The following is a 25,466-nucleotide window of genomic DNA, read 5'->3' as shown; positions in this document are numbered from 1 at the left end:
ACAAATGAAAAAAGAAAACACAACAATCCAAAACCTTTGGGATGTGGCAAAGGCAGTCCTAAGAGGAAAATACATTGCAATCCAGTCCTATCTCAAGAAATAAGAAAAATCCCAAATACAGAATCTAACAGCACACCTAAAGGAACTAGAAGCAGAACAGCAAAGATACCCCAAGCTCAGCAGAAGATGAGAAATAAGAAAGATCAGAGCAGAAATAAACAATATAGAATTAAAAAAAAAACAAAAACAAAACAAACAACAAAAAAAAACCAAACCATAGAACAGATCAATGAAACCAAGAGTCAGTTTTTTGAAGAAATAAACAAAATTCATAAAACTCTAGCCAGGCTTCTCAAAAAGAAAAAGAGAGGACCCAAATAGATAAAATCATGAATGAAAATGGACTTATTACAACCAACCCTCAGAAATATAAGCAATTATCAGGGAATACTATGAAAAACTATATGCCAACAAACTGGACAATCTGGAAGAAATGGACAAATTCCTAAACACCCACACACTAGCAAAATTCAAACAGGAAGAAATAGAAAACTTGAACAGACCCATAACCAGCAAATAAATTGAATTGGTTATCAAAAATCTCCCAACAAATAAGAGTCGTGGCCCAGATGGCTTCCCTGGGGCATTCTACCAGACATTTAAAGCAGAGTTAATACCTATCCTTCTCAAGTTCTTCCAGAAAATAGAGATGGAAGGAACACTTCTGGACTCATTCTATGAAGCCAGCATTACGTTGATTCCCAAACCAGACAGAGACCCAGCAAAAAAAGAAAACTACAGGCCAATATCCCCAATGAATATGGATGTAAACATTCTCAAGAAGATACTAGCAAATCGAGTTCAACAGCATATAAAAAGAATTATTCACCATGATCAAGTGGGATTCATTCCTGGGCTGCAAGGCTGGTTCAATATTTGCAAACCAATCAATGTGATACATCACATTAATAAAAGAAACGGTAAGAAACTTATGATCCTGTCAATAGATGCAGAAAAAGAATTTGACAAAATACAGCATCCTCTCTTGACAAAAACTCTTAAGAAAGTAGGGATAGAAGGATCGTACCTTGAGATCAGAAAAGCCATATATGAAAGACCCAACACTAATATCATCCTCAATGGGGAAAAACTGAGAGCTTTCCCCCTGAGATCAGGAACACGACAGGATGTCCACTCTTACCACTGTTGTTTAACATAGTGTTGGAAGTCCTAGCATCTGCAATCAGACAACAAAATGAAATAAAAGGCATCAAAATTGGCAAAGCAGAAGTCAAAGTTTCACTTTTCGCAGACAACATGATACTCTACATGGAAAACCTGACAGACTCCACCAAAAGCCTGCTAGAACAGATACATGAACTCAGCAAAGTTGCAGGGTACAAAATCAATGTACAGAAATCAGTTGCATTTTTATACACCAATAATGAAGCAACAGAAAGAGAAATAAAGAAATTGATCCCAATTACAATCGCACCAGGAACAATAAAACACCTAGGAATAAACCTAACCAAAGATGTAAAAGATATGTATGCTGAAAACTATAGAAAGAGCTTATGAAGAAAGCTGAAGAAGACACAAAGAAATGGAAAAACATTCCATGCTCATGGATTGGAAGAATAAATATTGTTAAAATGTCAATACTACTCAAGGCAATCTACACATTCAATGTAATCCCAATCAAAATTGCACCAGCATTCTTCTTGAAGCTAGAACAAGCAATCCGAAAATTTGTATGGAGCCATAAAAGACCCCGAACAGCCAAAGGAATTTTGAAGAAGAAGACCAAAGCAGGAGGCATCACAATCCCAGACTTCAGCTTCTACTACAAGGCTGTAATCATCAAGACAGCATGGTATTGGCACAAAAACAGACAAATAGACCAATGGAATAGAATAGAGAACCCAGAATTGGACCCACAAATGTATGACCAACTGATCTTTGACAAAGCAGGAAAGAGTATCTAATGGAAAAAAGACAGTCTCTTTAACAAATGGTGCTGGGAGAACTGGATGGCGACATGCAGAAGAATGAAACTAGATCACTTTCTTACACCATACACAAAAATAAACTCAAAATGGATGAAAGACCTGAATGTGAGACAGGAAACCATCAAAGCCCTAGAGGAGAAAGCAGGCAACAACCTCTTTCACCTCAGCCACAGCAATTTCTTACTTGACAGATCTCCTAAGGCAAGGGAATTAAAAGCAAAAATGAACTACTGGGACCTCATCAAGACAAAAAGCTTCTACACTGCAAAGGAAACAACCAACAAACCTAAAAGGCAACCGATGGTATGGAAGAAGATATTTGCAAATGACATATCAGATAAGGAGCTAGTATCCAAAATCTATAAAGAACTCACCAAACTCCACACCAGTGAAGAAATGGGCAGAAAACATGAACAGACACTTCCAAAGATGACACGCAGATGGCCAACAGACACATGAAACGATGCTCAACATCACTCATCATCAGGGAAATACAAATCAAAGCCACATTGAGGTACCACCTCATGCCGGTCAGAGTAGCTAAAATGAACAAATTGGGAGACTATAGATGCTAGGGAGAATGTGGAGAAATGGGAACCCTCTTGCACTGTTGGTGGGAATGCAAACTGGTGCAGCTGCTCTGGAAAACAGTGTGGAAGTACCTCAAAAAATTAAAAACAGATCTACCCTATGACCCAGCAATAGCACTGCTAGGAATTTACCCAAGGGATACAGGAGTGCTTATGCATAGGGGCACTTGTACCCCAATGTTTATAGCAGGACTTTCAACAATAGCCAAAGTATGGAAAGAGCCCAAATGTCCATCAATTGATGAATGGATAAAGAAGATGTGGTTTATATATATGATGGAATACTACTTGGCAATGAGAAAGAATGAAATCTGGCCATTTGCAGCAATGTGAATGGAAATGGAGGGTATTATGCTAAGTGAAATAAGTCAGGCAGAGAAAGACAGATACCATATGTGTTCACTCTTAGGTGGATCCTGAGAAACTTAACAGAAGAGCATGGGGGAGGGGAAGGGGAAAAAAAAGGAGTTACCAACAGAGAGAGAGGGAGGGAGGGAGGCAAAGCATAAGAGATTCTTAAATACAGAGAACAAACTGAGGATTGATGGAGGGTGGGGGAGAGGAGAAAGTGGGTGATGGGCACTGAGGAGGGCACTTGTTGGGATGAGCACTGGGTGTTATATGGAAACCAATTCGACAATAAATTATATTAAAAAAATTGATGGCAATGTTTAAAAAAATATGCTCTAGGTCTATCTTCTTTTATATAACTCATGGAAGTATACGCCACATCTCTTCAGTGAAATTCTTTGAGTACAGACATCACCTGTAATTTATTAGAGCTCAACATTTAATATACTGCTTACTCAACATCTGTTAAAGACCATAATCTTTCCTGAGAGCTAACATTTCCTCCTAATTGCTTCATTTCTCTCTTCCTTTAGAGCCCTTTGTTCAAATTTCAACCACAAAACTGAAGCATAAAGTCAGAATTCACAGAAAATATACAACAAGAAAATAAAAATAGAGGATAAAGCTTATGTCGCTGTTAAAAAACAGACTGAGTAGAATACAATAAAAATATTTATGAATAAGTCATAAATAAAAATATTTATGACTATAGGTTAAAAGTTTCATTTCCACCTCACTCATTAATCCAAGTGTGGCCCATATGGAGCTGGGGCATCAATTTGACTGTATGGAACAGGTGTCCATTCTGTTTGGTCAGTGCCCATGGCTTTCCGGTTGTTAAATATTTTTATTATCACCTGTGAGTATGACTAGTAACTAAAACTTCTTGCTATAAATTCTATTCCTTCCTAATCTGATTCTTTTCCTGTTCTGCACTGTAGTCACACTGCTCCCTTCACGACTTCTATCTCCTCCCCAGTACCCAAGATAGTCCCTGACAGGCACTGAGTAAACGTTTACTGAATGCTGAATGAACAAATCTGACCCTTCATTTATTCTTTTAGTTCAGGGAAGAAAAAGGAATCCTTCTATATTCTTTATCTGCTTCCCAAATTCATTGATTCCAGTTTTTAGAAGCTATTTCAATACCCTCTCTCAATGATTTTATCTCATCCTCAGCCATAAAAATACTTAAGATATCCCCCTGTTACACCTCTTCCCTGGCCTATGCTTCCCCCCTCACGCTACTGCTCTTACTGCTTTTCTTTCACCTTTAATCTTCTAGACGATCTGCATTCAGTCTCCACTTCCCTTTCCAGCCATCCCTCAGCCATGCTAAACTGTTTCCCCACCAATACCTCACTAAGAATACTTTAAAATGTCATAAGTAGCCCATTAAATTGCCAAATCACATCCTGTCATTTCAGTCTTCATCTTACTCTACCTGTCCACAGCATCTGTCATTGTTGACTACCTTCAACTTCTCAAAACATTCCCTATCCCTGGCACCCACCTTACTTGTCTCTCCTAGCATCCCTCCTGCTCCTGTATCTTTCTGGCTACTTAAATTTTTGCTGGATCCTCTCATGAAAACAGAAACGTAACGGAAGGAAGGAAGGGAGATGGATGATAAAAAGGCTGCTCACAAAGGAGGGTAGAGGGGCAATTTGAGACAGAGGTTGGGGCAGCAGACACAGCTTGGAGATGGTATCTAGGATGTCACACTTTAAGTGAGGCTGTTGTTTAAAGACTGGAAAAACTAGAGCTCATAGTCAGGAATTAAACATATCCAGGCATTCCAATGATTAAACACTTAAAATGAGATGAATAAGTGCTCACCACTGTTCCGGCCATTGGGTCGTAGAACCGCTCAAGGAGCTGGACCACCGTGCTCTTCCCGCAGCCACTGCTGCCCACCAGGGCCAGCGTCTGGCCCTTTTTCACCTCCAGGCTCAGCCCTTGAAGCACTGGGATATCTGGTCGAGTGGGATAGTTGAACATGACTTCATTAAATGTCACATTTCCTTCCAACGTGTTCTAAAATCAGAACAGTAACAATAGAGATGATTACTGCGATCCTGAAAATGCATTGCAAACCCCCTCTATCACCAGGTGTCAGAAGACGGCAAACTTGTATTACAATTAGGTTGCATTTGTAACTGCCAGAATGTAATAAGTAAAATCTAAGAGAGTCAGTGTTTGTACAGCATGTATTGTTAATACAATACAAATGTGATAACTCAAATCTGTTCTCCAAGAATAGAGTACCTAACCTACATATAATAAAATCCGATTAACAGAATTTGCTCATAAATTGGGTGGTATTTCCATCTCCCTGCAGCCTTGTTTTACAAAAGTACTGAATGTTAACATACATTATTAGCATTTATTAAAATGACCTCATGATCTAGAAAGTTTCATTTTATTACCTGCGAATAAAAAACCCCCACAGATTTTATTAAATTTCCTCTTAGAGTACTTTCACTCATTAGTTAGGAATGAAAACACATCATCAAAACTTCAAACTCACGGGCATTAGGCCTTCTGTGCTATAGCTGTCGATCAGAGGGATTTTTTCAATGATCATGATGACGTGGGCAGCTGATACTTTGGCTTTGGCATAGTCAGGAGCAAATGAACTGACCTGCCCCACTGCCATGGCACCAAAGACAATAGCTGAGAATACCCTGCAAAAACAAAGACAAAGCATGAGCGGAGTTATGGCTATAATGCTAGACAACTGACAGTTCTACAATAGAGAACACTGCCTCAAACAATGTAAAACACAAATTAAAAACATAAAACAAAATAAGTCAACACTTTCCCTTATAAGTTCGCATCAGTGTAACAGATTGTAAAAGGGCCCCCTTTTTCAACTGTCTCTGTATCCTCACCTTCTTGTAATGGGACTTTGCAGCTCCTCCATTTAAGAAGTGGAATCTGTATTCCTACCCTTTGAATCTGAGTTGGCCTGTGACTTGCTTTGGCCAACAAGATGTGGTGGAAGTGACTTCTGCCAGCTCTAAGCTTATGACTCAGGGGGCTTTGTGTGCTTTTCTCTCTCTCTCTCTGCCACCACCACAAGCCCAGCTAGCATCTGGAGGACAAGACACAGATGGAAGAAAGCTGTGGGGACCCCAGCCAACCAGCTTGTCATGCCCTACACACACAAGCGAGCCTACTTGCGATCTGCTATGTCCATCTTAGACCAGCAAAACTGCCCAGCTGACCCACAGACTTGTGGGCAAACATGAACGTTTATTATTGTGTGGCACTGAGGGTTAGTGGTTGGTTGTTATGTAGCATGATTGTGGCGATCAATAGCGGATACAGGCATTTGTGACATCGTAGATGGACCTTGTAGGCATTATGCTAAGTGGAAGAAGTCAGACTGAAAAAGACAAATACTGTATGATTTCACTCATGTGGAATTTAAAAATACAGATGAACAAACAAGCAAACAAAAGCAGTATCAGACCTATAAATGAGAGAACAAACTGACAGTGGCCAGAGGGGAATGGGTGAGCAAAATGGGTGAAGGGGAGGAGGAGACACAGGCTTCTAGTTATGGAATGAATGTCACAATAATAAAAGGTGCAGCAGAAGGAATCCAGCCAGTGATATTATAATAGCCTTGGATGGTAACAGATGGCAGCTGAACTTGCAGTGAGCGCAGCATAAAGTATAGAGAAGTAGAATCAGTATGTTGCACACCTGAAACTAATGTGACATTGTATGTCATGTCAACTATTAAAAAAATAACAGATCCAGGCAATGGTGCTGAAATTACACCAGATGCTTAGAAAACGTGTGAGCTGTACAGCAAAGAGTGAGTTCCTTATAGAGACAGGTAGCATGCTGCACTCAGGATGCACTCATATTCTTAACCTATGACATCAAAATCATAGCAGCTTAAAGCTGGGAAAGACTCCACAGGATATCGAGTCCAGTGCTCAATGTTTGTTTCCTGGGCACTTCTCCTAGGTTGGCCTCCATTCTTTGTTTTAGGAAGTAGCAAGTTTGATTAAGTTTGTTGTTCAGAAGTTCTTCTTCACATAGAAGAAAAATGTACATCCTTTGGCATAATATAGCCCTTACTGGAATATTTTTTAAAAGGCCCTGTGTTTCTTTGATGACTCCCATCTTTCTCAACACTCCAGCTGCCCTCCTCTGGACACATTTCTCAACATGTTTTTTTTGTTGTTTTGTTTTTTTTTTACCTTTATTTTTTTTTCTTTCCATGTTTCTATTTAAATTCCAGGTAGTTAACATACACCATACTATTAGTTTAGGTGTAGAATTCAGTGATTCATCACTTACATATAACACCCAGTGCTCATCACAAGTGCCCTCCTTAATACCCATCACCTATTTCATCCATCGCCCCACCCACGTCCCCTCTGGTCACCATCAGTGTGTTCTCTACAGTTAAGAGTCTGCTTCTTGGTTTTTCTCTATTTATTTCTCCCCCTGTGTTCATCTCTTTTGTTTCTTAAATTCCACATGAATGAAATCATATGGCATTTGTCTTTCACTAACTGACTTCTGTCGCTTAGCATGATACTCTCTAGCTCCATCCACATCATTGCAAATGGAAAGGTTTCATTCTTTTTGATGGCTGAGTAATATTCTGCCGTGTACGTATACTACTTCTTTATCCAATAATCAGTCAAAGGACACTTGGGCTGTTTCCACAATACGGCTATTTCACCATATCTTTTTAAACAGTGGGCCTGGAACTAACAGAATATTTGGGAACCCTCCTGGAAGAATACTGTGAGCCTGTCACATCCTCTCCTCTGAACTCTAAATAAATCATACAAATGGCTGGGTAATCTCAGGCTTGTCATCATTTACCCCTGGGAGATCTTTTAAAAAATGGACTGCCCTTCAGACAGTCTCCCCTTTCCTTTACTTGGAAGATTGATTTTCCCAATCTAAACACCCAACTGTCAGCAACTTTCACCAATTCAATGCCTTACCTTGAAGTAAAGCAATGTATCAAATAGTTATCTAATCGAAGACCCTATGCCAATGATGCTTGGTTTTGGTCTTTTGGTCCAAGTCATAAATAGCTTCTGTATATCATTTGTCAGATAGACATATCAAGTGGAAATTTTAAATCTTCTGTTGGGGTCGTCCTGAGCAAACTATAATGCACACACATGCCAATGTTTCAACAGAATGGAAATATTACACTAACACCTTATATCAGACAAGCTTAGGTGATTCTGGTTTAAATGAAAAACTCTATTACCACTATTTATGATATGCTGTCAAAGGGCATAATCTCACCCACCACCAAATCTACTTTATATCTACTTTTTCATTACCTAACTGCATATTCGAGTACTTGGGGGTACAATTAAGTTCGGGTCTGTCTTCTCCTGAGATAGAATTTTCTGCATTCACAGCAATGGGGCAGAAATCCCAATGTAGCCTTTCCTTTGTCATTTCTGAATTTCTTTAGCTCTTACCTTCTAACTGCTCTTCTTTTATCAAGGAAAGCAAATGTATCCTAGACTCCCCCAGGGCTTGCAGAACTCAGTGTTCTACTCCTGCTCTTTAGTTGCCTTTGTTCAGAGAGTTCTTTAAAAGGAGCTAGACACTTGGCTCCGAGTTAGGCTTCTTCTCAAATGCCAAAACCTCCTAGAATCCCCTCAGTGAATCACGACCCCATTGAGCCACAGATTCAGAAGGTCAAAGGTATGAGTCAGCACTGGGGAGGGGGGAAGTCACTGATTCCCTAAATGAAAATAGGGTCCCTCAGGGATCATACACAGAGACTCAAGAGGCAAATGACACCTTCTGAATCACCAAAATCTCTTCACAAAGCTTCACAGTAAGGTTTTCTACTTAGACATGAAGCATGTCCACCTCAGTTTTATTTCTAGAGTTCAACTGTAAATAAAACCTGATACTTACAAGAGAACATCTTGAAAGTCCATGAACTCATGTGCCACCAAGTAGGCACCAAACCGGAAACAACCAGCATAGGAAAAGTACATCATTGCCTGGGTGATGGAAAATGAGATTCCAAAGATGTGTGCTTTCCTCAAAGAGTTTCTGAAAAGGAGACGTTAAGAAACTCACTTGACTTTCATTTCTCAGTCCTTAAAACATAACCTTTGATAGATCAGCGGTGGGGTACGGCGGACAAAAATGGGTTCAATTTCCAAAAAAGTTAAGTTTGGTCCTCATTTTCCCACTTGTGAACATTCAGGAAACTTCCTGATGGAGTATTAACTGCACCTCAAAGTACTGAAGTAAAGTTAAAATAAGCCAAGGAAAACATGAAGAGGGGTTAATAAATGGAAGTTCTTTCCGTTTCCCCCCACTTTTGGACACATAAGATATATGCACTCTATGGTAAATATTCATTCAACACACATTTATCCAAAACCTACAAGCTTCAGGAACCATGCGGTGATACAGAAGAATCAGTCATGTTCTTGCCCTTGGGGTCCAGGAGTCAAGTTTACTATAATTATGCAGTGAAGGAACCTTATGAATAACATGTTAGGGGAAGAAAGGAGGAAGCACAACTCTCTGGAGGAGTTAGAGAAGACTTCACAAAGGCATTAACGTTGGTGGATTTTCTGAGCCATGTGAATTGGGTGATGTGGAGGTAAGGGCAGGCTGGTGAGTGGGTAGCCTCTGGGCCTCCAAGCCCTGCTTCAACCAGGTCAACTCCATTTCTATCTGTTTCATATATTGGGATTTCAAATGAAAACATTTTCAGGAAAAAACCTCTACTATTATTTTTTTTTAAACCTTTGAAAACTCATCGATAAGGTCCAGCTCTCTCCATTTACCATACAAGAAACTGAGACTCAGAGAGGTTGGGCTTACATTTTTGAACCCTCACTGGAGGAGTTCATTAGCTTCCTTTAATACAGAAATTCTCCACTAGAGAAGTGTCAAAAGAGGAAGGAAAGGCATACTCAAGAAGCACCACCCCTCAGGTCCCACAGATAGCTCAGATTTCATGTTCCATAGAGAATTCATTCCCAATGAGAGCAAATAATAGGGCCATTACCCAAACTTGGCATCAGAGTCATTCTCTATCCTCTCTCCCTCTGCTTCCCATCACTTACCTACTCTTACAGGTTCTACCTCAGAGAGGTCAGGGTCTTGTGATTTCTGTCCTGGATAACTATAAGTGGTTCCCTTTGGTTCCCATTTGGTTCCCTTCTAGTAGCTTCTCCACTTGTTCCCTACATTCTGGCCAAAGTAATCCTTCTGAAAACAAATCTGATGATTGAAAAACCTCCCCACACTCCCCTCCCACTCTTCAATGGTTATTACCTGTATGGTACCTGCAAACTCTGTGCATACATATATTCAAACTTCTGCTCTCGAGTCAAAGAGACAACAGTTCGGAAGTTTTCGATTGCTTCAGTAGCAATCTGTCACAGAGAGCCCCCAGTCACAGAGGCAAAAAAAAAAAACAAAAACAGTTGCAATTAGTGTGAATTCCATAAAAGAGATTAATAAAATTAATTTTATTGTTACATATTACTTATTTATTATCACCTATGATCTTCTTCACTATGAGAAAGAACAGTAATTTATAAAATCAAATTTCAGATCTGGCAGGAAGATTGGCTAATTCAGTGTTTTTATAGAAAGAGAAGCTAAGGCTTAAACAGATGAGACACTTATCTAAAGCCAAAATTACAGAGGCAAGGTTAACCTGAGAACTCAGTATTTTATGTCTAGTGTAGTGCTCTTTCTTCTATGACGGTCATGTTTTAGGTTTATTGTTATTTTACATAAATTTCAAATGTGATGTTTATATTTTCTCTTTATAATAACCATTCATGAAAATTGAAGAATATTTGGAAAATACTGAAAAAATAAAGGTTTTTTAAAAAAAGCTACATATAGGTGTATTTTATATATTAGCTTACCTGTTTTTTTTCCTAAGCATATACATACTTAACAAGATTGGGACCAAATTTTCTATTTGGCTTTACATCACTTTTTACGTTAAAAAATATCAAGAGCATTTTCCAAGGTCATGACATATACATTAATAATGGGATGTTTAATGAGCCACTTAATATCCCAGCCAGTTAAACATTCCTTTATTGTTGAACAAGGTTTTCCATTCTCTATTAAAAAAATTCTGTGATAAACATCCTTACACATAAACATTTGTCCATATTAAGTTACTTTCTTGGAAGAGGTTCTTAGAGTGAAATTACGAGGCCAAAGGGAACTAATTTTTAAGGAACATGGCACACATTATCAATTTGTTTTCCACAAACTTTTTATCATTCAGTTATTTTTTAATTGCATGTAACTTCCAATTAGTCTATGTGATTAGGATAAATACATCCTTTTGGAGTCTGCATAAAGGTCTGTGGAAAACATGAAAGATTCCAGTATATAAAATGAGACTTCAGCCATGGGACCTTGAAATATCTCTGTCTCATTTTCCTCATCAGTAAAATGAAGGGGGTGGACAACTGTGAGATCATGACCTGACCCAAAATCAAGAATGGGGATGCTCAACTGACTGAGCCACCCAGGCGCCCAGAGGTGAGAGAACTTCTAATGTGAGAAGAGTAAATAGCATTGAGTTTCCCTCAGAAGCCAGTGTGCACTAAATAATTTTGGAGAAAGCATTATACACATATTTCTAGAGAGAGGAAAAAAAACTCCTCCTCACACTTCTCTTCTTTCCTCAAATAAACTGAAGTTTGGTTATGGATTTTATTTCTGAAAAGGAAAAAGCATCTATGTTACTAAGATGTTCATTAGTCAGTAATAATGTGACAGAAATCTAAGGAGCACAGAACACAGACAGGTAGAGGTTATGCACAGGCTGACACCACACGGCCTTGCTCTTGAACACTAGGCCTGCTCTGTCCCTTTAAGGGCAAACCAACAGACATGGTCTTGGTCCCCATGGAGCTTATGTCTTAGGAGGAAAGACAGAACATTAATCAATAAACAAAGAAATAGTAAAAACAAACATAAAAAAACATCAGGTACTGAGAAGTGTCGTGAATTAATTCCAATGCAGGAAAGGCCCCTCTGAAGAGGTAATAATGGTGAGACTTGAGTAACATAAAGGAACCAGACATTGGAAGATCAGAGGGAGCCAGCTTGGAATGTTCTAGGAACTGAAAGAAGGCCCTGAGGCCAGAGGAGGGTGGGCATGGGAGAGAGCAGTACAAGATGAATTCACAGAAGTTGCCAGGGGAGCTGGGTCATGCAGAGTTTTATAAACCATGGTAAAAGGTTGCTCTTATTCTAACTGTGATCAGAAGCGATTGGAAGGTTTTAAGTTGGGGTTAGCATGATCTCATTTATGTTTGTAAGAGATCAGTGTGGCTTGTGTGAGAGGAATGTAGAAAGTGGGTGGACAAGAAAGGAAGGAGTGGAAGCAGGGAGATCAGTTAGACTACTGCTGTGTGATTTGGGCAACTTACCTAACTTCTCTGAACTCTGTATTTTTATCAACTAACTGGAATAATTCAAAGGGTTATTGAGAGTATCAAATGGGAAAATGCATGCAGAACTCTTTGCATGATGCTCGGTATATAATAAATACTAAATGGTAACCTGAGAATGATGATCTTTGGGAGTTGATATTCAAAATTACATAGACTAGATGTGCCGCCAGCACCACTTTTCTCACCTGCTTCTGCCTGTCTCATGAACCACCACGGAACACAGCATTTATCTCACCCCTAACCTTTGCGCAGTAAATCTGCCACATGTACACATATCCATTTCCGTCTTGCCCCTGTGACAGAACTCCAAAAGAGTCTTAAATCTGATGTGCCCCTTCAAAGGTGCTAATCTGTCTGTGATGTGCAGTGAATTCCTTATAATTGAGCTTCTCAATCACCTCCTTCCTATAAACAACCTAAGTCTCCTTTGTGGGACTTTTTGAACACCTCAGGAAACGATGATACTACTAAAGAGTAATACATTTTTTTAAAATACATTTTGTCCTAGATTTTTCCATCTTCCCCGCATTTGAAAAGTCTACCTTAGGTGGAAAAAACAAGAAAGAACAGCACTAAGTGAAGTGATTGGTGACAGCAAGTGTTCCCTGACAGGGGCCAATGTTACATGGGCCAGACCATAACCAGATGCCTGTGGGTCAGCACGGTCCTGCTGAGGCCCAAGACTGGGCCTCTGATAGCCTGAGGAGACCTTTTTCCCACAGACGCTAGTTAGGAAGCACTAAAGCTGTGGTCCAAAGGAATTTCCTGAAGGAATGCTAAGGAAATAAGGTACAATGTTTGAGGACAAAGTGTCAGCAGTGATGATCAACCTTCATGAAGAAGTACCCTCTTTGTCATTCTTTATTCTCTGGTGAGGTGCCTGGCCTGGAAACAAAGTACTTCAGACACACAGGCCTAGAGAGTCAGAGCCACTTGACCTTCCTCGGTCCCTGCCCCAACTCTTGGGAACCTCGGAAGGTCCACTAATAGATGTATCCCTACCCAATTTTAGGGCTCAGCCGTGCTCCGGCCATTTATATTTCTGCAATATACAAACTGTGTGATATCAGATTTATTCCTGTTTCTTTCTTTTTTAATGTTTATTTTTTGAGACAGAGACAGAGTGTGAGCAGGGGAGGGGCAGAGACAGAGGGAGACACCGAATCTGAAAGCAGGCTCCAGGCTCTAAGACGTTAGCACAGACCTGATGCAGGCTTGAACCCACGAACCGTGAGATCATGACCTGAGCCAAAGTCGGATGCTTAGCTGAGTGAGCCACCCAGGTGCCCCTCATCTCTGTTTCTTAACAGAGGCACAACTTTGAATCCTGGCTCTGAGGCTTATCAGCTCTAAGGCATTGGGATGATTACCCACCTGTGTCTCAGCCTCACCTGCAAGAGGAGCTAATAATAGAACCTACCTCATAGGATCACAATGAGGAAGAAAGCATTTGCCAAGGAAACACAGTAAATGCCATGTAAGCATTTGTTTAAACAACAACAACAACAAATAGACAAGCATGGAGGAAGAGAGAGAGAAGAGGAAAAGCAGGAGGAAGAGGAGTAGAGGGAGAAAGGAGTAACAGTAGCAGCAGCAGCAGGAGGAGGAGGGTAAAGGTAAACAGAAACAAGATGCTAACAGGAAGCATGATAAAAAGGAAAGAACGCTAATAATTTAAGCCTGACAAAATAAATACCTGTAGGACCTTTTACTATTTTAATCTTCCCCATCATATGTAATTAAATGAGGCTACTTTCCTCAATAAAGGAATGGATTTCAGCTGACTTGAGGGAAAGAGAGAGGAAGGGAGAGAGTAGAGGAAGAGTGTGAAGATGATGGTTTGACTTAGAAAAGCTTAATAAAGTTAGTCATAAGTCTGTGAGCCTAAGAATTGGTTTTGCTCCTTCCCTTCAGCTTCCAATCTGCTAATTCAGTGTCAAATAAGATCGCTGTGAGGAATGATTATAAAAACATTCTCCAACCACAGTAGTAGCAGTGAGTAACAGAACGGTACTGATTAGAATATTTTACTCTATTAGATCGGTAGTCGTATTTAGACTCACCTTCCCAGCACCTTCTAGTTCTTTCTTATCTTTCAGTGCTTGTCCAGACAACATTTTCATTTCAACAACTCCTGCTATTGCAATGATGGGTACAATTGCTAAGAGTAGAAGTGTCAACTGCCAGCCATAGATTAAGGATATAATAATGCCTGTCCCAAGATTTGCTATATTCTGGGTAATGATAGCAAGCCTGGAACCTATAGCCTATAAAACAAACACACAAAAATTAGAGAAATGCTTTCATATTCTCTTTCAGATCCATGCTTATACTTTCTTGAGGATTATGACAATTCAGCTTCATGAAGTTCTATTAATTATCTTCTCAGTTACGAAATAAAAACTAAAGATTTACTTGTAAGTTCACTTGGTTTCTAAAATGAAGATTTCTAGGACTTCAGAGCAAATACTCAAAGTAGAAGATCAATAATTCAGAGTTAAATTACATATTTGTATCTCTTCTGATTTTTGATACCAAGAAAATTTTCAGTAATCAATGAAACCATGGTCACTAAAGCTCTGCAAATGAGCAAGATAAAATAGCCTGACAGTTGGAAATTTCCAACATTAGATGCATAGCTACTCATAAGTTAAGCCTAATATTTGTCATTAAGGATATCCAAATATATCGTGGCCTATTTGAGATGCTTATTGTGTTTAATTTAACATGCATTTATTTGACACAGAGCTGAAAACTACGGAAGTTAATTTAGGATTTTAGGCAGGCATCAGAGCCTTTAGTTTGAATGCCAGAGGGGGCTTGAAGCAAGACTTTCAGTAGCATGCAGTGACTTCCAGTTCTAAAGCCAGAAGTCAAACCATACAGTCAATTTACTACTCTATACTGTACTTCTCTCCTCTACCCTGGAAACACCTGAGCCCTCAAGCCATTCCAAATTCCTGCTCTGGCACCCAGATCTGGAAATGGCCCATGTTTTTTTCCACTCTCAAAGTTCCCTCTGCCTGAGTGGGGTCAGACTTAGCTAAAGATCATGATGGAGTAGAGTCTAGAATGGTCACTCCCTCCTCTGTGACTTTGGACAAATTTCCCCCAACTCTCAAAATGAGCGAACACACTGATTAATAACCAACACTTCTCTTACCTCTAAATTTTAGAACAGAATCCTTCACACCCCCTTTCCCATCATCCCAGCATTAACCCTCTGATATCATTCAGTAGTGTTTATGTGATATAAACCCTAGACCGGTAATTAGGGGGAAAGGGCACAACAACTAGCAGGAGCCTCTGTACATGAAATTCTGTACCAGGAATTGCATCAGACAACATAAATGACGGGGCATTTCTTTTTATTTGATGCAGTCACTGAGTTTGTATTCAAGGGATGCTTAACCACATTTGGCCGAAGTCAAAGAATGAAGTGGATTTCAAAGCCAGCTCTCTGTATTTGCAAACTTTCAACCTGAAAGTCAAAGGTTATAACCTGGAGAGAGTCTGTGGCACTGGGAGGATGTAGAGTGCCCCTGTTCTTAGAATCTACAAGTCCTCCTCAGAATTCATTTCCCACAGCAACCGAGAGAAGTGCTCAGAACATTCCCCCAGTTCAAGGCAGGTGACTGACTGAAGCACATTAACCTTTCAGACCTATGACTGTTCAGCTTTGGATGGCAGTCAAGGCCATGAAAATAAGTAAAACGGGTCAAAGATGACAAATTCTCGCTTAATGTACATGAAAGGTGAGCGAAAAGATTGAGAACCTTAAGCTGATGAGGTCTGGGGAGATTTAGCTCCTTGGCTTAACCTGATATAGCACATGGGGGCCATGGCACCAGTTACCGTTCTGTATTCTAAAGACTAACACTCACGGTTCCAAAACTTTTCCTCATATAGAGTAGGAGTCTAGAATTCTAAGGATCACAGTGGATGAGAGAGCACAGCCTGGTAATTTTCATTTCAAAAGTAGAGCCAAGTGAAGGTAACACTCCAAAAACCACAGCCCAAGTGTGAAACGGTCCGATAAAAACAGGCTCACTCCTGAAACCCACTATCACCTCTCATAACCTCTCCATCCCACTGTATGTACACATATTTATATCTCACTTCCTCTTCTACTCATTTTTCTGCCCACCCTTCCTTGTCACTCCCTGTTCTGCTATTTATTTCCTCCTCCACACATGACCGTATTGCTTGAAATCTAATTTAAAACATTCGTGCTTACTGGGGGAAAAACAGCCTATTTCCTGAACCACCTTCTGAAATTAAAAACATTTATAACTTCATCCTTCCCTCAACCACCTTCTCCCGGGGAAAATTTTTTTTAAAGATGTGGTGGCTTTTGATCTCTGCGTGGCTCTCATTTGCTTTTTCCCCTGCAGAATTGTAGTCCTAATACCCAAATAAAATTTAAAAGCTCACCATTTCATAGGCAAAATATTGAGATCTATTTTCTTCCTGATTTATGTTTAGCAGAATTAAGCTACTTATTCAAAAATACATCTGAGAAAATGTTTCACCGGTGGTGAAGTTAAATGTGAAAAAAATTTAGCCTAGGTCACCATTATCACTAACTACCTACATACACACAAACTGGGGGTTAGTTCTGCCTTGGGTGGAATGATTTTTGACAGCACTGATTATGTCAGGTGTTTTTAGATATAAAAAACTAATTTCACTACTTCCCACTGTGGAATAGACAGATACACACACAGATGCGTGTGTTTACGTGATATATATATGTATACATGAGTGTGTATATGTACACATGTGTATATGTATGTATTACACATGTATCTGGGTACGTATTTACACACCTACACACATATCCCCCATCAGAAAGAAACTGGTCGGCTGGTAGCATCAGGTGGATACAATTGTCCCGTCTTGGCCAATTTGTGGTTATAGCTATTTCGGACTTTTCTAGCTCTGATGGCACTTACATACCTACTTGCTTCTTCTCCCCTGGTCCTTCTTTATTAGTCCCTGTTTTAAGTTCTGGACAACAGTTCCAACTCAGTAGCTCACACAGGCTGTGAAGGCACCTGTGCTCGTGGGGCCATGAGAGTGTGAGTTTGAAGAAACAAGTGAAAAGCAGACAGTCAACACCAGCAGGCCATCAGGGACTAATGGACTTGTTGCATGTGGCTGAGGACATCACAGCAAGGGACAGGGCTGACCACAAATTTTACAGATATAGGAAGGGACCACAGCCTTAAAACAGACCATAAGCCCAGAAGCATTTCAGAGGAGGGTGGAAGGACTACCAGCCCACAATGCCCAGACTGCACCTGCTCAGGGTTCTGCCGCAACTAACTGAGTCCGTGTTTCCCCTAGGATGTAGCCTTCACACCAAAAGGGATATGGGATGTGTGTGCCTATGCGAGCACATACAACAAGGTCTCTGTGAAAGGCATACTAAAGTATGGCAGCAAAGTTTAACTAGGGAAAATAGGGTTTCAAAATTTCAGGACACAGTTTGTCCAGAGTGATCATGCAAGATGGGAGAGAGCAAAATAAATTTATCCCAGGCTCAGTGATGGACTGTCATGCCAATGTAAATTAAAAAATAGAGACCGATGCTATCTGTCCTCTACCTACCATCCATTTCTCTCCTCCATTTACCAGAAAGTCCATTAACAATTTGTCCATTTGTGTTAGTCCTCTTTTCTCCTTCCTCTTGAAGCCACTCCCCAACAGACGTTGTTCCCACCACACTCTAGAATCAGTTCTTGTGAGAAACAAAAGCACCCTCTGTGTGGCTGCGGCACGGAGGTGAAACATTTGGTCACCTTACAAACTCACCAGTAGTACTTAATATCCTGTAATGCTCCTTCCTGAAACATTCCCTTTGTGTTGTTTCCAGGACCCTGCTCTCCTCTCTCTCTGGCCATTCCTTCACACTCTTCTTTGCAGGTCCATCCTCATAGCCCTGATGTAAAGGATCTCTATCTGTACAAAGTTCCTTGGCTATCTCATCCAGTCTCATTGGTTTATAAGCCACCGATGCACCGAAAAATCTCCAGATACTATTTCCAGAACAGACTTCTGTGCTCAACTCCAGACTTGCATGTCTACCTGCCTTCTTGACATCTCCACTTGGGCGTCTAATGTGGGCATCTCAAATTTGTCATGTTCCAAAAAGAACTCTAACTCTCCCTCAATTCTGCTCAATAGGCTCCCAGTTTCATTAAAAAGCAACTTTAGCTTTTAAGTAAAGCAGGTCAAAAATTGTGGAGACATTCTAGATCTCTGTTTTCTTATTCCCCATAGGTAACCAACAAATTCTGTTGGCTGTACCTTCAAACTATGTCCAGAATCTGATTACTTTGTGTCACCTATGACCACCCTAGTCTAAAACGCTATCATCTTTCCCCTGATTATGGCAATAGAGTCCCTGCTTCAACCCTTACCCCCTTCAGCCCATTATACAGCAGCCTTTAAAGATTTCAGATCCCATCATTCCTGTGTTCAAAAGCCTACAATGGTTTCCCATTTATTTCCAGATATAATACTGATTTCAATTCTTATGACTCTTCCTTTCACTCACTTTACTCCGCCATACTATCCTCTTTATTGTTTTGGGAACAGTTATGGAAATGCTCTAAGCCTCAGGGCCTTAGCACTTGCTGATCCTTCTGTTTAAAATACTTTTCCCTACACATCTACAGGGCTACTACCTTTCCCTCATTCAGGCCTCCTGCATCTATCACCAGATCTTTGAGGCCTTCCTTATCTGACAACCAGAATCCCCATACCCATCTATCCTGCTGCTCTTTTCTTTCCACAGCACTTAACGACAATGTGACATACCGTGTAGATGCCATAGAGCCAGAGTTGTCTGTTTTAGGAAGTTCAAAGTTATTTCAAGCAGGGCACATTCGGCTCTGTTAGGTTCTCTACAACTTGATCTAAACCTCAGTTTTTGTTGATTTGTTTGCCTCAAGCAAAGAAATCTGTTTAAAACAATCGCCAAGATTTATACTGTAATTTTACAACTGTGTGTACTTCCACATTCAAAACCCAATTTATTTTTACAGAAGGTCCATTTACTAGATAGAAGAAACTTTAAAATAGAGCTACCTTATAGAAAGGTTTAAAGATAAATAAGGTTCAAGTGAGGGAGAGACACAGGAGAGATCACATGTTTTTTTGAATTCTACATTATCTTGTGGAGTTTTGCTATCTCAACAGCTGTAGTTGTGTTTGTAGAAGAAGAAATTGTCATTTCATCCACAAATCAAAACCTCCTGGTTCAACAGTTTCTAGTTAGATCAATCAAAGAGATTCATGTGGTGGTAAAATTTAAGCTTTGTAGCCTGATATAGTTGTTCCACTGCTTTAATTTTTTAATGTGCTTCTCATTTCTTTCAACCTGCTTTTACATTTTTCTTCCCTCTCCTCTAAACTGCAATGCTCCTAAATGTTCATACAGAAACTACACACATTATTTTTTTCAGCAGCAATTACAATTTTCTCATTTTTAAAAATATAATTTATTGTCAAACTGGCTTCCATACAACAACCAGTGCTCATCCCAACAAGTGCCCTCCTCAATGCCCATCACCCACTTTCCTCTCTCCCCCACCTCCCATCAACCTTCAGTTTGTTCTCTTAATATTTAAGTCTCCTATGGTTTGCCTCTCTCCCTCTGTTTGTAACTATTTTTTCCCCTTCCCTTCCCCTCTTGTTTTTTAAATTATTTTCCAATGTTTATTTTTTGAGAGAGACAGAGACAGAGCCTGAGTGGGGAAGGGGCAGAAAGAAACAGAGTCACAGAACCTGAAGCAGGCTCTAGGCTCTGAGCTGTCAGCACAGAGCCCGACATGGGGCTTGAACTCACAAACTATGAGATCATGACCTGAGCTGAAGCTGGCCACTTAACCAACTGAGCCACCCAAGCACCCCTACAATTTTCTCTTGTTTAACTGATCACAACAGACTGGTCCTACGTGATATGCTGATAAGTACTTCCTTTTCTAAATAATTATCCTTCCATGTGTATCTTGTTAATAGCATGACTAAGTAGTAAATAACAAAAGAAAGCTTGTAAGTTATGTATACACTACACAATATATAATGTTTAAGCAGTTAACATTTTTGCTATAAAGCATATATACTGTGTTAAATACTTAACATTTTAATGATTATGAGAACACCTGTAATGAGAAAATTAATTTCCTGCTGAGATCCAAAATAGCCAATTAAGACAAACACCAGCACAAAGGAGGCACATACCCCTTTAACCTGAGCAGCGTCATTGGCAAGCCTGGTTGTTAATGCTCCAGTAGTATTTTTAGGGTCATCAAACCAGCTCACATCCTGTGGCACAGAAAATGATTTTATTATCTTAAAGCTCTATTTACAAGACTCTTAGCTCTTAGGGCAATGACAGGGTCAGGTTGGTTATCACTTATATCCCTTGTATTTAGCACTCAAGATTTGACACTCAATAGACAAGAATATAAATAATTTCATTTATCAAAAAAATTTGAGTGTTTTGTTCCAAATGTGATTTTAATTGTTGGATCTAAACAATAGTGAACAAAAAAGAAAATGTTGCTGCTTTCATAAAGCTTAGATTCTAGAGACGTATGCCACAAGTAAATAAATACATACAGGGCCAGGTGTAAATAAATGCAATGAAGAAAAACAGATCAGAATAAGAAGGAAAAAAAGCGAAGAAAGGCACTAGGGAACAGAGAAGGCCTCTCTAAGGTGATATTTAAGCAGAGATCTGAATGAAGAGAGGGAGAAAAATATTTGAGAGAAGGAAGAAATAGCATGTGCAAAGGCCCTGAGGCAAAGTCATACTTGATCTGTTTATGCACCTCCAAGAAGGCCTTAAGGGCTGCTAACAGCTTTAAGAGTACCTTTGTGTGAATTTGTAAAAGAAGTCTCTTCCTCTGGACAGATCTCCATTCTCATTTGGCTTTCCTACCCCTGCCCTCTCTCATCCTTGTGTAGCAAACCAGTGTGTAGACTGTACATTGGGGAAGGGGGGAAGCTGTAGAAGATGAGGTCTGAGAGGGAGTGGGGACCACATCATGACCTTAGAGGCAACTGTAAAGATTCCAGATTTTACCCTGAGGGATATGGGAAGCTTCTAGCAGGATTTGAGCAGGGGGATATGAGTTGACTTATATTTGAGAAGAATGACTCTGGCTCTTAGGAGGTGAAACTAATGGATTTGAATAAGGATCAGGGCAGCGAGACCAGTTAGGAGGTTATTATAACATCACATAGAAAGAGAGGAGTCAAAAATGACCTCAAAGTTTTTAGCCTGAACAACTGGTAGAATGGAGCTACCATTATGGATATGGGGGAAGACTAGGTAAAAAGTAAGCCCTGTACAGAGGGGAGAAACAAAAGTTCAATTTTATTTTTAACTTTTTTTTTCAAAAGTGCAATTTTAGATATAAGATTGAAATGCTACTTAGATATCTAAATAGAGAAGTTGAATAGGCAGTTTAGATAACTTATTATAGTTCAGGGCAGAATAAATGAATTGGGTTTAAAAAAATCAACAAAAGAAATCTAGATTAAAATTTAAGAATTACATACAACAGGATTTTTTTTCTATAAAGCCACTTACATTTTTAAATACATAAATACTAAAAAGATTGTGAGTTTGAAGTATGAATTTATATCTTTAATAAAAATAACTATGGTCCTGGTGGCTTGCAATTAAAGCAGTATCTACCATTTCCCCCCAAAGTATTAATGAAAAAGAAAGTGTTCTAAATTATCATAGCATGTATCACTTTGCTTTTTAGAATTATTGTGTTTAAGTGCCTCTTCTACTGGCATGTAACTTCCTTGAAGACAGAGACTGTTGAGGTTTGAATGCCTGACAATACTTAGTATTATGGCAAGCAGAAGGTCCCTAATGTGTATCTGATAGATTTAATAATTTATGGAGAGGGCATTACACAAACCATCAGCTCAACTGCCGAAGTATAACAGACCTAAGAGCTGGCCTGGCAGCTGGCGGGATAATGGGGCATTTGGTTCTGGACCAAGTTCAGCCTCAATCCTAACTGGAATCTCAGTTATAAATATGGTTTGACTCAGAGTCCTAGGACAGCGCCCCCATCAAACAGTGCTCTGTTACTCATTCAATTCAGTCCTGGCTCTGCCAGTCATGGGCCAGCAACTGCCATAAATATATGCTTCTTTTTTTTTTTTTTTTAACTTTTTTTTTAAACGTTTATTTACTTTTGAGACAGAGAGAGACAGAGCATGAATGGGGGAGGGTCAGAGAGAGAGAGGGAGACACAGAATCTGAAACAGGCTCCAGGCTCTGAGCTGTCAGCACAGAGCCCGACGCGGGGCTCGAACTCACAGAGCGCGAGATCATGACCTGAGCCGAAGTCAGACGCTTAGCCGACTGAGCCACCCAGGCACCCCTAAATATGCTTCTTTTTAAGTAATGGTGGTGTAGGTGGGAAAGGATTGAGGAACCAAAGACAGCTGGGAAGATGTGAATGCCAACTAGAAATCCTAACACAGCAAACTGATGCTTCTCAGCCAGGATTCCAGTATTCCTGGCATGTCCAGGGCATCCTTCTGGAGCCTCATGTTATTCGCTGGCAAGTGATCAGTAATTTTAAGATGGAGGGTTATAAACTCACATACAAAATTTTCATGGTTGTTAAAGAAACTCTCCCTTAGAACTGGACTGCTTTGGGTTACATTCCCAGAAGCTCCCTCCCCCTTTCCCCAGGAAAATATTCACGTCTGCCTGTTGTTAGGGTTTTGAAGGTGGAAAATGTAAGAGGCATTCTAGTAAGCCGTTATCAGCTTGTAACGAACACTATGAGCTGAACTGCTCTATCAGTCTGGCCACAGCAAAGAAAAAACTGGGCAGTCGGGATACATTTTGATTTGAGGAAAGGGCACAGGTAGCATCTCTTGGTGGGAAGACACACATATGGGTTCTGAGGGAAAAGAAGGAAAGAAGGAAAGAAAGAGAGGAAAGGGATGACTCTGCCTCCAGCTGCCAACACAAAGGCTGGAGGTGAACCAGCTCTGGGGACCATCTGTGATGATCCCATTCCTTGTCCCACCCACAGCAGATGGACAGCAGGGCCTCTGAGCCCAACCTGGGGGGCGGCGGTCCAGGCACATCTCTGAGGAGAGACCGAGGGAAGACCATTGCAGGAGTTCGCTCTGAGAAACCCAACCGCACTCCCTCTGCACGAGACCACGGGCCCAAGCGAAGAGTTCTGCACAGCCCCGGCACAATCCTCACCAGACATACCTGTCTTAGCATGGATCTGAAGACCATGTATCGGAGCCGCTTGGTGAGGATCTCCCCAGCCTTGCCAAACGTGAAGCCCTGTGAAGAAGAACATGCCACAAGGAAGAAGACTTGTCACAGACCCAGCCATGGGCTACACGAAAGGAGGGAGAGTTGATGTCACGGCTAACGGGGACACCAGACAAAGTCAGAAAGCCTGATTCAGGGTTGGCGGTGTTTCGGTGACTGTGTACTAAGGGCACCTAGCCACAGCAGCCGCATAGCCAGGGGAGCCCCGTTTGGAAACCATCACTGCTACTCCCCAGCTACTGGTGGGCTGATCAGGGGCTGACTGGGAAATGTGTTTCTTTGTCCCTATTCCTATCCCTGCTTATTTCTCCCAGTGAACCAGGGTCTGTCACTCAGAAAGCTGAAGTTGTTCCGAAGACAGGGGCACTCGAAGCAGGGTGGCTGTATTACCTATCATGCAAACCAGGACACTTGGAGAATGAAAAGGGGTGCTGTTAATAATCACACCAGGACCTGAGGTATAATGTGAGAAAAAAGAAGTATTTGGTCACCCCAGCCATAAAGGATGCAGAGAACAAAGATAACAAATTCCCAGTTTCAAATATAACCTTCTGTGTCTGGGAGGAGGGAAGAGTCACTCGGGGAAATAAAGAGTCAGATGTGAGTGTGCTGCCATGCAGCCACATCTGGGGAGGGAGGATATCAGAACCCTCATCCCAGTGGGTGTGGGGATTTAGGACTAGGATGGAGCAGCATCCCCCTTTCTTTCTGGAGCTCCAGGAAGCAGCAGTCTGTGGACGAGGCCTGACACACAATCTCATGGAGAAAGCAGAGTGGAAATGGCCGACGGTGCATCAGAAGAGGAGAGGCTCGAATAACAGCCCAAGTCCCTGCAGAATCAGAGACGTGGAAGAGGGCAGCCATAGCTCCTCTGGGCCCACTGAGACACATTAGCGAGAGAGAGAAGAAACACACGCAAAGGGCACAAGTGAAGCAAGAGCCAATTCTTCCAAGTGGTTCTGATAAAGGGGCACAGCCGGGTTGGACCACGTAACTGAAGGCCGTGGGCCCTGCCAGGTGCCAGCAAGAAGCAGGCAGGCACGTGACGTGCCTCTACTCTCTATGCCTCTGCTAACATAGACACTGATCTGGAAGAAGGAGGAAAGGGAGAAACCCTGGGTTAATTGAACTGAAGGCTGAAATTACTAAAACAGTAAATTTACTTAGACATGGCCAGATTAAGGTTTCTGTCACTGGACTGAATGAAATGTGAAATATCTCCCTCACTGCAGGAATATTACCGTTATTTCTATAGGGACCTAGCCGTTTTTAAGTGATTACTCTGACACTGTACTTTATACCAAGTACACAAACACATACACATATATGTGTGTACACCTATGACAACCTTTTTAATGATGGGAGAAGGTCATCCTTATGACAACCGTATAACCGCTTTACAAACGAAACTAAGGTTTAGAGAGACGACAGACACAATTGTAAGGTGGCAGAGTTGGAACCTGAATCTGGGTCTGTGAGAATTCCAAACAAAATGGGAACCCAGAGCCTGAAATTTAATCACCCACAGAGCTCCCTCCTTTGGTTTCTAAATGAAGGGCTGAGCATTCTAACATTGTTCAGCACATTGCCAGCTCTACAGCTCTGAGGTCCTATAATTTAGAGCCTTTGTTCTCACTTAGTTTTGCCAGGCAAGTCCGGCTCCAGTATCCTGGAGCATCATTATGTTACAAAGGTAACTGCTTTC

The 25,466-nt window shown here is 40.7% G+C and overlaps 1 protein-coding gene across 4 annotated transcripts in view; it reads right to left on the bottom strand.

The window, feature by feature from the left end:
* Positions 1 to 25,466, bottom strand: part of ABCB1 (ATP binding cassette subfamily B member 1) — a 113,227-nt gene that overhangs the window by 12,503 nt on the left and 75,258 nt on the right. For all 4 annotated transcript variants that reach the window (XM_053218511.1, XM_015085874.3, XM_053218512.1 and 1 more), the window contains 7 exons: positions 23,693 to 23,770; positions 20,668 to 20,751; positions 14,481 to 14,684; positions 10,259 to 10,359; positions 8,876 to 9,016; positions 5,481 to 5,637; positions 4,790 to 4,987 (listed from right to left, as the gene is read on the bottom strand). In XM_053218511.1, coding sequence (XP_053074486.1) covers positions 4,790 to 4,987; positions 5,481 to 5,637; positions 8,876 to 9,016; positions 10,259 to 10,359; positions 14,481 to 14,684; positions 20,668 to 20,751; positions 23,693 to 23,770 — 963 coding nt within the window. The remainder of the gene's footprint in view (positions 1 to 4,789; positions 4,988 to 5,480; positions 5,638 to 8,875; positions 9,017 to 10,258; positions 10,360 to 14,480; positions 14,685 to 20,667; positions 20,752 to 23,692; positions 23,771 to 25,466) is intronic.

The sequence above is a fragment of the Acinonyx jubatus genome, chromosome A2 (genome assembly GCF_027475565.1).
Source record: "Acinonyx jubatus isolate Ajub_Pintada_27869175 chromosome A2, VMU_Ajub_asm_v1.0, whole genome shotgun sequence".
Taxonomy (NCBI): domain Eukaryota; kingdom Metazoa; phylum Chordata; class Mammalia; order Carnivora; family Felidae; genus Acinonyx; species Acinonyx jubatus.
The sequence above is the reverse complement of the archived record's forward strand: the minus strand, read 5'-3'. Positions and strand labels throughout refer to the sequence as shown.